Source organism: Asparagus officinalis, chromosome 8 (assembly GCF_001876935.1).
Source record: "Asparagus officinalis chromosome 8, Aspof.V1, whole genome shotgun sequence".
NCBI lineage: Eukaryota > Viridiplantae > Streptophyta > Magnoliopsida > Asparagales > Asparagaceae > Asparagus > Asparagus officinalis.
In genome coordinates, this window is record NC_033801.1 from 126,824,489 (window position 1) to 126,838,047 (window position 13,559).

General features: G+C 36.9%; 1 protein-coding gene and 1 pseudogene across 1 annotated transcript; both read left to right on the forward strand.

The window, feature by feature from the left end:
* LOC109819890 (putative membrane-bound O-acyltransferase C24H6.01c) lies at nt 7-10,111 on the forward strand. The gene is made up of 21 exons (XM_020385857.1): nt 7-84; nt 171-313; nt 390-445; nt 1,546-1,727; nt 1,807-1,855; nt 2,066-2,169; nt 2,263-2,327; nt 2,446-2,516; nt 3,534-3,593; nt 3,865-3,978; nt 4,710-4,834; nt 6,109-6,160; nt 6,533-6,595; nt 6,818-6,927; nt 7,011-7,103; nt 7,245-7,326; nt 8,248-8,325; nt 9,126-9,201; nt 9,282-9,331; nt 9,412-9,510; nt 9,877-10,111. Exons 2-20 carry the CDS (start codon nt 211-213, stop codon nt 9,445-9,447), a joined length of 1,569 nt encoding a protein of 522 aa, XP_020241446.1. The 5' UTR covers nt 7-84; nt 171-210; the 3' UTR covers nt 9,448-9,510; nt 9,877-10,111.
* Nucleotides 10,945-12,025, forward strand: LOC109821892 (annotated as a pseudogene).

The window sequence follows — 13,559 nt, forward strand, 5'->3', positions numbered from 1 at the left end:
CGGCGACGACGGCGATCAGCGACGCCGGCGACGACGAGACCTTTCACTGTCTCCTTCTTTGTTTTTCTCTGGAGGAACTTTATTGTAATTTTCCGTTTCAAGTTTCAATTTTTAGTCGAGGCAAGTAATTTCGAGATCAATTTCGTTCATTTTCTCCCTCTTATTCATAGATTTACTCGATTTTGCGGAAGAAGAAGAAGGAGAAGAGAAATGAGCAGGATTCGGTGGGAGCAATGGGAGCTCCTGTTTCTTGTAGCTTACGCCTTCGGATTCTACGTCGTTGTCGTTCGCAGATCTCTTCAACTTTCTCATGGTCGGTGTTTTATTTTTCTTCATTATTCTTTTGTTTGACTTGATTAATGTGATTGGTAAGTGTAAATAATTTGCAGATCATTATAGAAGCGTCCGCGGTCTCCGCAGTGGATGGATGTTCAATCGTCTCAATGTAAGTTCAAGCGCTCAAAATCATATTTTTGACTACATAAATCAAATAATGAGTTGATTTTTTGTTAATTATAGTGTTCTTGATGAGTAATAAATCACCATATTATACAAATCCATCCAGGATTACAAGTTACTGAAGTAATGTAGTAAGTAGTTAGATACCCTGGTCGTGTATTATACACCATATTATATGCCATTGTCATTGATAATGCTTTCAACTTAACGTGTTGACTATATTACCATAATAAAATGTTCTAGCATATATGTGTTTGACTTGGGGTAACAAGCCACCATGACATTGACAACTGGAATCACAAATGTTCAAATTCCAAAAATGACACACAACAAATTTCTCAAAAGATTACTGATGGGGTTTTCCCCCCTCCTAGAAACCACCTTAAAAATAGGGTAATTCAGCATGAACCACCTTCGAATTTCAATTTACACACAAAGCATCTTTAATATGGGTTCGGATTGCAATCAACCACCTCTCAGTTAATTTTTCGCTAAAACCCCAAAAAACACCCTTAAACACTCACATTCAAGGCACATCATTCATTTTATTAATGTTTAGGTCTAGTTGGGATGCAAGTCACTTACCTTGAACGTGAATTATTTATGGTTGTTTTTGGTTTTTGGTGAAAATTTGTTTGGGAGGTGGTTGATTGCCACACAAACCCACTTTAAAGGTGTTTAATGTACATATTGAAATTCAAATGTGGTTCCTGCAGAATTACGCTATTTTTTAAGGCGGTTTCTATGAAAACAACCCTAACATTATCTACAATTTGTCACTCGAGCTTCATATCCTCCCATGACAATCACAAATGTTGCCTTCTTGATGAAAAATTAAAGATGAAACATGTAAATGGAACTCTCGTGTTAATATAATGTAGTAATAGTAATGTTCCTCACGCTCTATCTAGAGTGTGCTGCGAACTCTTAAACTCTAGCAGCACTAGGAATGTCATTCCATGTCAAGATGGATAATCAGATATTGAATCATTTTGGCTGTTTCATTTTTTTACCTCAGAAAATGATCCCATCATCCTCAACAATCTATTTTGGATATAATCATTGTTGTTGAACTTTTCTCTTCAGGATCTATCTGACGCACAATGGAGAAACTTTCGTGGAAACTTACCTGTATTAAGTGTTGTTTTTGGAATTTTTGTGACTGTGGCAAATACCCTCAGAAGTCAATATCACTTGAAAAGGAGAGGAATGTCAATTATATGGATTTTGTTATCTTTGAGTTATTTAGCATATCTACATGGAGCCTGGTATGCTTCTTGATCACCTAAAACCTTTCATGATTTGTCAAATATCACGGGCTCATACATTTTTTTTTTTAAATTGCAGTATTATCTTTCTGCTTTCAATTGCTACATTGAACTTCATCCTAGCCAAGGTTGATCTGCTTAACAGTATTTTCTCTTATGCTTCCAGTGATACTCTGTTGATACTGTTAGATGACTATCTGTATTGTGTTCTTTCTTTATTTCAAAATTCAGTTCAGTTGATATTGAGATTCAATCTATTAATGTTATCACTTTCATGGTTGTTCTGTGCATGCAATGTTTCTTTTTTTTGAGTTCTTCTGACTCTTCTTTTATTGCAGAATTTTGGTCGATCAAAGTTTTACTTACTTGTCCATTGGATTTTCAACGTAGTCATTCTAGTGATGAACCGAAAATACGAAGGCTACTCATTCTCATTGTTTGGGTCAGTTGATGCTTATTCTATACATATTAATGTTTATCAAATCCGAAAGCTGTTATTATCATTATTAGATTGCATCTGTTCTCTGCTCAACAGACAACACTGGGCTTTTCTCGACGAGCACCGTGGTATTTTTAGATGGCAGATATGCTTTAACCTGGGTATTGTTTTTTTTAATCCCATCTTATCGATTATTTTAAAAGCTATTGAAGTAAATTGGCACATTCTGTGAGTGAAATCTGCTTTTTAGGTAGGTCACACATCTTGTTTCTGTGGCAGTTACATTGCGCATGATAAGCTATGGCTGTGACTATCATTGGTCAAACCAAGTGTCTCGTTTTGACTATAAGGTATGCTATTTCTTATTTCTTGTTTAACTCAATCTTCATATTTTCTTCTGATTTTGAACAATGCTATTTCTTCTTTCTTGTTTAACTCAATCCTTAACCCTGGCTACAATTTCTATTGGAGGGCTTTAAGTTGTTATCAACGAAACCCATTTTCCATTCCCATCATACATTTAAAGCAGATTTTAGAGAGAAAAAAGGTACCTCTTTGTAATAGTAGTATAGATTTCAGATCCATGAAAAGAGTCTTCAACATGTGGAGCCGTGATAGAGTATAAAATTATGACCCTTCAATCTCAGCATAACTGAGTTTTGGTGTAGTTGAAGGGACTTTTAAGAGTAAGAATGATGGTCGTTTTATGACAATGTAGAAATTACGTTTCTTGGCCATTTTTTTTCTGGGCCATGCTCACTGTTAATGCGACTTCCTGATAGGGAAAGTTTCTGTAACTTACTGATGAATTTTCTTCCTTACAAGCTTTCTAAACTGGGTTTTTGCACATAAAAACATGTCATTTATTATTATCTATTATGATCTCATTTCTTCATCCATCGGCATAGTAACATGTTTCTTTATTTGATTTGATATCTTTGTTTATATGACCTTTATAATCTCTTTCACCATTTACCATTGATCCTTACTCTACCATTCTTGTCTAATCATTGCCATATACATATCTACATCAAATTTCTGAGATGCCTTGTTATATCTGTATTACTATGCTGTTGGCAAGCATGATATAAGGATCTTTTTTCCTTTTCGCCAGTTCTACATGTTAAGGATGCTATCTAGAATACTTCTTTGGTTTTTCATCACTTCTTACTTTGATTTCCCCCCCATTAAGCAGGTACTAGTTTTCTAAATAAGAAGCATGTCACTGTTGATGCATGCATATAATCATCAAGTGCGATGCCTTTCAAAAATCTAGTTTTATGATTTCAACTATATCCTTTTTTTATTTCATTTCTCGACAAGCGAGATAGCTAAATGATTTTGTTTTAGTGGTTTGTTGGATACAGAAGCATTCAAAAGGCTGCTCTGTTTGTTCATCTGGAAACTCTTGCTACCAAGTTTTACAGGTAATATATGCTAGACACTGTTAGTACGAGGTTTGGTAAATGCAGTCCACCTCTGTATTAATAAAAGATAATCAAAAGTTTATTAAAATGTGGTTAAGATTCTTCTGAATGAACTTCACGAACTGGTCGTGCATTAATCTTAAGTCATGCATGCTGTTTATTTATAGCTTATGTAATGGGAATTCCTTTCTGAAAATCAACTATCAATTTTGTTTCTGAGAGTATATTTTGTGATGGTAATTTGCTTTGTAAATTTTGTTGCTATTGGCAGGAGACAAGCATTCCTCGAGATGACCATTCCTTTAGCACCTATTTGTGCTATTTAATTTATGCTCCCCTTTATATTGCTGGACCAGTTGTAAGCTTCAACGCATTTGCTAAACAGGTTAGGATCATACTTTTGTCTAATGTTTCTGTAGACAGTTTTCTTACCATCTACATGTTTCTGTTAGACTATGTTGCTTTATGAGCTAATTGACTGAAATCTAGGTTTCAGTTGTGCTGTGAGAGGAAGGTCCCCATGCCCAGTCGACATCCTGATCATCCCTTGAACTATACTAAGACAGACATGCTGTGGGTTGAGGATCTAAGTCACACCAATTCTGAAAGTTGTCATTGAAAAAACAGATCGAACACTCAAGTCCTCGACCCTCTTAAGTCTAGATTAGAACATGGTCAAACTTCATGTGACAAAGTGGCCTTAAATGATTAAATCAACTAACACTCCTTTGCATATAACCCCCTTTAAATTATCTTTCTATTCATTATTATTGAAAGCTATATATCTGCTACGAAATTGGACTTTCACTTCTGTATATAAACTTATGTTCATATTACCTTCTTATTTTCTTAATGAAATGCAAGTCATCCGGCATATACTGCATTCTTCATTTCCTGAAATCAATTCTTTGTGCTCATCCTTTTGATTTTCCCCTAAGGTGTATGCATGTATCTTATTCTAAGTATTTAGATGAGGTGTCATATCCTTCATATTTTCTCCCAACCGTCCTATGCAGTGTAAAAGTTTATACTGAATCCATGTCTTGCCCTTTTGATTTTGTTTTTAGATATTTGTAATCATTATCCTTACAACAGTAGTTACTTTTGTTTTTGCAGTTAGGTACACCTCAAAAGAGTTATTCAGTCAGACAAACTGCTTGGTATGGGTTTAAATGGGTTCTTAATCTTTTCTTAATGGAAACAATGACACATTTTTTCTACTACAATGCCTTTGCGATAAGGTAAACTCTCTCATGACTTTCAGATCTATGGTAATTTCATATTATGTATCCATTAGAGGGTCCAATATCTGAGGATGAGATCATTGGTAAGCCTGTTATTAAAGAAGATCTAGCCACTGAATCCATGCATAAGGATCTAGCATGTAACTTCTCAGAGATCTCCATTCATGACTATGATGACAATGATGATGATGAATGGTTGAATGATGAGTCAGGTGATATCTCGGGTACTACATTTATGCCCTTTGGAAATGAGGAAGATGTATCCTTTAGTGACCTTGAAGATGAGGATGAGCCAAGAGCATCATCTAGTTCAAAAACAGCTACGTATGAGGTAAACACCTCAGCTTCAAGTGCCTTTTCAAGCAACAGATCTGATCGATAATGAACTCTTCTTTGTTATATTTGTGCAATATGATCTGGTATTTATTATAGTCTGAGCAATGTTTTCATTTTTGTGGCATAGATGTTCTGTATCATTCTGTGAATGTATGTTTTTTTTTTTCCTTTTTTTATTTGGTAGGCTATTTAAATTGGACTGAGTAAAATTCTTCGAAAGTATTTATACCTTCTCTATTTCTATATTTGTGTTAGCACGCTCACGGGTTTAGGTTTCCTTTGTGATATTATTATGCTCACTTAACTATAAGATGATGATACCACCGAAGGGTATCACTCATCTTTCGATATAAGCGAGTAGGTTCATATCTCTACAAAAGCTTGGTTCTTTAGAGATAATTAGGTTAGACATTTGTACAGCCTGCTCAAACACTGCACGAAGAGAGAACAATTTTTCCTGACCTAATGGATCCAGAATCGCTGGAAAACCCCAGAAAAGGCTGTCCAGAGATAACCTCAGCCTCGCTTCCTCAAATTCATCCTGTTCGTCGTGCTGCTAATGCTTCTTCATGTAACTGGTTCTGTCGGAACTACTACTGCTAGTAGTATAGAAGTATGCTATAAAAGGTCCTTTATTGAGAATTGTACAAGGGGAAGGAGATCATGACAAATGTCCAATATAGATTTTAAAAGTTAATGAAAAATTCTTTAAGGACCCAAAATATGGGACCAATAAAGGGGACAAGTGAGGTGTTCCCCTCCTATTGGATAATGAGTTGGCCATCATTAATGATGGCCAACTCATTATCCAATAGGAGGGGGACACCTCACTTGTCCCCTCTATTGGTCCCATATTTTGGGTCCCTGTAGCAAAGCTCTATATATATATATAGCTTAGCTTTCTATATCTGCTCTAACCTGGGTGGCTTCCACAGTGGCTTATGGAGGCAGCTATCACCATTAGATATCTTCATCATTGGATATGGGGTAAGATAGCATTTTAGCCATCAATATATTCCATGTAAAGGAATCATTAACTGAATATTATGACAGAAAAATTGGGATACATGCTTATGTTATATTGTACCTTAACACCTTAACTTTTCCGACGTATATGGCCATGCATAAATTACTGGTTGCACTAGGAAAGAATCACATATGTTTCTTTTGTAGAATAATATGGCTTTCTTGTGTGAAGCACTCATCATATACTTGTCTCTACATGTTTTACATTACTCCATTTAGTAATACTAATATCTGACAGCTTTCATTTAGTAATACTAATATCTAAACTTCCCTATATAATACTATGGGTGACTTCATTCTGATGCATAATAGTTTTTAACACAACTGTGGCAGGTTCTAAACTTTATGTGGTTGAAGTTTCTTCTGATTTGGCGCTATTTCCGTTTCTGGTCTCTTGTAAGTATGTGGCGTTTCCTCATATCACTAACATTTTTTATATTACTCATAGATTTACACATTCTCAACATTTTAATGCTGGCAACACATAAACATACATTCTAAACATTTATATTCCAGCAATCTGCAAAATGTTGTATATTATGCAATTGGAAGGTTTAGTATTCCTCCATTTTGAGCCATTTGTTCATTGCGTATGAGTCTATGACATTCCAATTTTAGATTGCTGGCATTGAAGCTCCTGAGAACATGCCAAGATGTATCAATAACTGCCATGACCTGGAGGGCTTCTGGAAAAGTTGGCATGCATCTTTCAATAGATGGCTTGTCAGGTTGGCCCATGTTTTGCAAGCTAAATATTATTTTTAGCTAATAGTCAAAAGGAGTTAGCTAATCTTTAGCGATGTCATTGTAGGTACATGTACATTCCACTTGGAGGTTCTCAAAGGAAGTTACTTAATGTGTGGGCTATTTTCACATTTGTTGCCATATGGCATGACCTTGAGTGGTAATCTGTCTAATCCCTATATGTTAATATTTTATTGTTTATGATCATTAAAGATGCTGTGAAGTATAGGAAGAAGATAGGTTGCTATTCAATGTATACATCAATACGTGCCCTTACATTAATTTGTTTTTGCCTTCACAGGAAACTTCTGTCATGGGCATGGTTAACATGTATATTTTTAATCCCTGAAATTTTGGTTAAGTCATCAATTAGCAAGCATCAGGTAAAACCTACTTCTTTATCTCTGAAAGTTTTTGCATCCCTCATTCTGTGAAATTGTAATAGCTCTGTACCGTTTAATTTAAATAATTTCTTTTTGCAATTTTTTATTCTAATAAAAATTTAAATGTATCTTTTAATCTCCTAAACGTAGTGGATGGCACAGAATGTCAAAGGATATAAAGTTTTTTAAATATATGGGAAATTAAACCCTGTGCCATCTCAAACCCTCAGTCAATTTCATCATTTTTAGAGCCCTGGACATGATGGTATGCAAAGACTCTCTCTTAAATGGGATATGGTTGAACTTCAACGAGGATAGAAAAAATATCATGCAATATGATTATAACTATTCAGCATTTATTTTTAACTGACAATATATCGGAATGGTTTTCCTTTTTAATGTTTGTGTTAGTATCTGAATCAATATCAGGAATTTCTAATTTTTATAACTTTTTGGCCATCGCGAAACGTGAGAGATTCCGCCATCTCTCATTTTTCATGTCATAAAAAAGTTGTATTATGTGAGAAACTTCTAGCTTTCATAGAGGTTTAGATATTCCAACTAAATTAAAGATTACTAGGTAGATTATCTTTTTCTTCTTTTTTTGGATGTGTCTCAGATTTGCTCTTTAACTTACTTAATGCCTTAGCTAAAAGTTGAATTGATGATATAAAGAAGTCTTTTCATCTCTCTGTACTTCCATGTTTCCTTCCTCATTTGGCGGAATTTAGTGGATTGCTTATCGTTTGCATAAGATTAAGCTTGCATTTTCTAGCAATATTGGTATATTTCTTCTTTTCACTCTTTCGATCAGTTTTCTACTCCAATGCACATAATGATAATACATTCAGTGTTCTTTTATCCACTGTTCTTCTATGTTATTGATATGTTCTTATATATTTTTGTCTATTACTTCATTAGGCTAGAAGTGCTCTTGGGAGGTTTGTTCTTCATGAGCTAAGCGCTGTTGCTGGGGCAGTTACCATTATGTGTCTCATGGTATTTATTATGATGGTTACATACTACCCTCCGTGGTTTCTCAACCGGAACATTTTCATGCATACTTTAATTAAGAGTGTTTAAACTGTTGCACTTTGGAATCAGGCTTCTTGAAAATTCATTTTTTTTCCACACACAGCATGCCTCTGGAGTTCAGTTCATGGTCTTCACAGCACTCACTGGAGAAATATCAATCCTCTTGAAGGCACAATTTTCATTATTGCATATTTAAGGGTTAATCACAAAGAAAAACATCATATCACCCAAGCCATTTTCCAGCTGAGATACATCTGCTGTCTTTGGTCATGCAATTTAAGTTCATGCACAAAGGAGCAAGCTATTCTCTTTTAAGCAAAGGAAACCTGGAAGAAGAGATAACGAGATGCTATTTGCTCCATTCACATGATTTTTTTAGCATATTGAGTCAAATAACCAGATTTAACCCCATTATTAAATCCAAGAATTTCAATTGTTTTGCTTATCCTAATTTTTTAATATTTTATGCTTAATCTCAGGAAATATTGTATGGTTTTTCTCCTTTTACTGGACCATGATTAATAAATGCCTTTGAAAATGATATGAAAACCTTACATGCTGAGCTCTAATACACCAAAGCCTGATGAAGAATATCAATTCATTGAAATCAACCCCTTGCGAGTTAGCATGTAAAAACTGTGCAATGATTGGCTATTAGTCAAACATGGTAATCCATAGTTCACTTAAAATGTGATCTGGACCCTGATTATTCCAAATTATTTTTATGTTTGTTACGTCATCATTAACTTCTGCTAATTTAACAGGTCGCCAACCTTGTTGGATACGTTATAGGACCCTCTGGCATAAACTGGCTGGTCTCTCGATTGCTCCATAAAGAAGGTAATTTCCCTGACAAAAGTTCATTTACACCCTTATAGAGAGCACACATATATTTACCCCTTTTTTTCCAATGAGTACAGGGTTACCTGTTCTCGGTGGCATATTTGCATCCTTTTATGTAGGGACCAAGGTAATGCTTTATATTTTTATTTGGATTATTGGAACTTTAAATTGTTTTGACATATATTACGTACTTGTCGAATTTTGCAGCTAATGTTTCACATTCGTGATAAGAAATGGGCCTGAAGGCAGTTATATAGCCATATTGGATTATATAGCCATTTTGGATTAGTTTCTGTGTTTGGCAAAGTAAGGCGTCAATAATCACTTCTCAGATTTTAGCTTATACTGTTTACGGTTCATTTTCTTGCTATCATTTACAATCACAGCAAAATAAATGAAATCAAATTGAACCAATCCGTTAGCATGGACTACAGGATTTGGTTAAAGGAGTTCCATTAACCTTTTATTTTGGATAACTTTCACAGCACTACCACGAAATTTGGGGATTTTGCACAAAATTATCAGAAACTTTGTTTTTTGTTGAAGAAAATGATAATTGAACTTTGGGACTGTTTTCAATGCCCTATCTGCAGTCTTTGCCTGCAAGCGGTTTATCGAAAAGTTATGTTTCTGCTTCAGCTTATACTTTTGATTTGTTTCCTCTGTTCTTAGGTGAGGCGTGATTCGTTTCTGAGAGGACGACGCATTTGAAACTGAGGATTCATATCTCCAGCATCAGGTCGAATTTAGGCGAGGAGTTTGTAATGAGAGTTTGGTTTTGGTTCTCCATCTTTTAATGGAAAACCAAACTTGTAGCTTACTAGTAAGGAGATGTATTAGGAAGAGATTTTATATTTATAATTTTTTTTTTCTATTTGAGAAGTAATCTAGAACTTTCATTGACGCCTATTGCTTCGTACTTTTGGACTTTGACTGTACTCTCTCTATTTTGAGAGTATTGTTAATACTAGGGGTGCTAAACCGTATCCGTATCCGAGGAAATATCAATAACTGTATCCGTTAGAATACGAATACGGTTACTCAAATCTATAACCGATAGGATATGGTTACAGATATGGTTTTATAGTGAAATATTCGTATCCGTATCTAAAATATCCAAATACATATTAGTCATACTCTTACGATAGTTTTGATTCTTAGATTATGGATTTGTGGTTAATTTTGATGATAATCTTAATTTTTTAGTTATAATGAACATATTAACGAACTCTTTTTATCACATGAACTATACTTTTCTTAATACTATCTAGTTTTCTCGTATCTGTTTTGTGTTCGTATGCATATTTGCTTATATATTCGCATGTATATCCGTAAGCGTATCCGATTTTAGCGGATATGAATATGAATTTTTCTTATCGAGGTATATCCGTATCTGAGATAGAGAAAGTGGATATTGATATGGTAAGCATCATATCTCTCGAGCCGTATCGAGATTGAATGCTTCCCTGGTTAATACTCCTTGCTTTATTTACACCAAAGTATCACCATATATAAAACACCAAACAGGTACAGCGGTAGATTCTCTTCGCCTTGCGTTTCTTCCCGCCAATTTATTCTATACAATTCCTCTTGCCCACAAGTTTTTCCTTCCCCCCCTAAATTAACTCTTACCAATTGTGGACATAAATTCCTTAGTCAACCCTTCACACGAAATCTATAACTGCAACTTCCATTTCTAACCTAGCTGCTCCTCTCCCTGTCTCCACGAGCCTGCATCTCATGTCCTCCGCAGGCCTCACCTCGCTCGGATCGTACATCGAGCCCGGCCCCGCGAAACCAACTTCCACCAGTAACGGTTTTCGACCCGACCCGCATCCACAGAGTCCGAGCCGCCATCAACCAAAGAACAGCCCTCCCCACCGCTCCTACGATTGGCTCATAGCCAGTCCATTTGCCGGTGGGCCCCCTCCGCCACGTGGGCTCTTGACTGGCCGTAACGGTTGGGCTCAACGCCAGCCCATCTCTTCAACCTCCGCAGCCGAACTCAAATCCTGTCCTCCCGCCAGAAAAGCTCCGTCGAGCTCCTACCCTCTGAAGCCCGCGGCTGTCGATTGGCTCCGCTCGGGGGGCCGCGGCTGCTGAACAACTTATTAGGCCGGCCCAGCAATAACCTGAGTCATCGAGAAACTCCGGCGGCCTGATAAGAGCCCAAAGCCCCGGATCTGAAACTCGTATCTCCTGACGCGATCAATCTCCAGATTCCCGGCGGCAAGAGGAGGTCCTACTCGTCCGTCTTCTACTTCGCGGCCCAGGAGCCCATAAAGCCCAACTCGCTGCTGCACCGCTTCATCGACGGCAGCGACGCCTTCAGGAACTCCAGGTTCAAGATCGTGAACAGGGTCCTGAAGGGGCCGTGGATCGTACGGAAGACCGTGGGGAAATACGCAGCGTGCGTTCTGGGCAAAGCTCTCGAGTGCAGTTACTACAGGGGGGACGGTTACCTGGAGGTGGACGTGGATATTGGGAGCTCGGCGCGGCGGTGTCGCTGGCGTTAGGGTTCGTGGAGGAGGTGAGGGTGGATCTGGGGTTCGTCGTGGAGGCGCAGAGCGAGGAGGAGCTGCCCGAGAGGTTGCTGGGGGCGGTCAGGATATCGCAGATGCTGATGAAATCAGCGCAGTTTGTGGAGAGTTAAAATGATGAGAGAGGGAGAGAGAGGGCGGTAAAATAAGCCTGCAAACCAAATTTTATGTACGCCTACAGTTATATGAGGTCTGACGATTGTACTATTTTTTCTATTATCAAGGATGTAGACGTATACATGCATAAGTCCCGTTTAGGAGGAAGTAAGTATTCTGTGGGGTTGACGGTCCATGACATTTAATACAAGAGGAATCGCTCATTTCTCGTCTCTCTCTATCTCTCAACCTCAAATATATGGTCATCATCTTGTGCTCCTCCAAAACACTCTCCTTACGATTTTTTTGGATGGACAAAGACTGATATTCTCTCCTCTCAAACACTACCCTTGAATCCAAGTACGCCCTATGCTGACATTAACCTATAACAATAGAAGAATATATATAGAGTAAAACTCTTATAAACTTAATTGGATATATAGGAGCCTTTTGTCTACCAACTTTTTTATCCATTGATTTTTGCATTGAGATTTGTGCTAGCATATAATATAAATGAAGACACAAATATCAAAGATAGCATTAATGTGTAGCACAAATCTCAAAGCATAATGAATGGATAAAAAGTTTAGTAAACGAGTGCTCCTATCCACTTAAACCGCTAGCCCAACTTTACTTTCCAATAGTATAAAAAACCCCTTTAGTGAAAAATGTCAAAATAAAAGCTCAAACTTGTATACCGTCCTAATTTGATTCTAGGCCGAACTAGATTAATTATTCTGTCCCCGTCTATTATTTGGGCGTGACGCTGAGAAAATAGAGCAAGGCGCATTTGTCACTGTATTTTTGTACAAGGGGGGAATTAGCCTTGCAGCTTCCACAGCATTCCTAGCTCGTACAAACACTCCTTTAGTTTTTGAAGGGCTTATTTGCACCTGGATGCTTTGTGCCACTTTGGATGGTAACTGCAGGATCTCACTTCAGAGGAAATATATATCATCCCCAGGTAAATTCTTAATTTTTCCAATTGTCTTTTGGGTAAATTGCGAAGAAAAACCCTATCTATACCAACAATTGCACTAAAGTTATCTCTTGGGGTTGACACTTTTTAGAAGGATAAACCTCAGATAACACCCCTAACAACGACAAAGCTTTATCCTGAGTTTTTGGGGGCGGCTACATGAATCCCACTCTTCTTCGAGGATTCATATTCACAGAGGTCTGACTAGATTTACGCCGCACGTTGGCCACCTGACGCAACCCTCCTCTTTCACCCTGGCTTCGCAGGCAGTGAAAAAGTTAAACAGGAAAGAACAACCCTATCCCTCGTGAATTGAGGAGAGCTAACCATTAAAGCGTTAGTCTATATCTTCTCCAGTGCAGGAGTCTCAAGTCAATGGAAGAATTTCTAAATTTCTTGGATTTTTCGTGTGTTTTGGAATTTTAGGTTCCGAGCTACTTATATAGGTCCAGCCGTCCAGAAACAATCAAAAGTGTAGGTGGTCATATTCATTATACAATTTAAATGATATAAGTTAGCAGAACACCGAATCTAAAATCACAAGGATCAGTCCAACTGATGTACTAAGGTTTATTTATATAGATCTATGAGATATGGACAATGATACGAGTGGTAAAGAATACATATTAATGTGACAGATTAAAAAATATTATTACCTTTGAAAAAATTGTTTTGGAATTATCAGTGATCATAAGTAGATATAAATAGCTCAATAAGATTCAAAAAAAAAAAAAAAAAAT

Coding starts and splice junctions, on each gene's coding strand:
- LOC109819890 (XM_020385857.1), top strand. CDS start 211: ATGAGCAGGATTCGGTGGGAGCAATGGGAGCTCCTGTTTCTTGTAGCT. Junction 2,517..3,533: donor TGTCTCGTTTTGACTATAAG/GTATGCTATTTC, acceptor TGTTGGATACAG/AAGCATTCAAAAGGCTGCTC. Junction 3,594..3,864: donor CTTGCTACCAAGTTTTACAG/GTAATATATGCT, acceptor TGCTATTGGCAG/GAGACAAGCATTCCTCGAGA.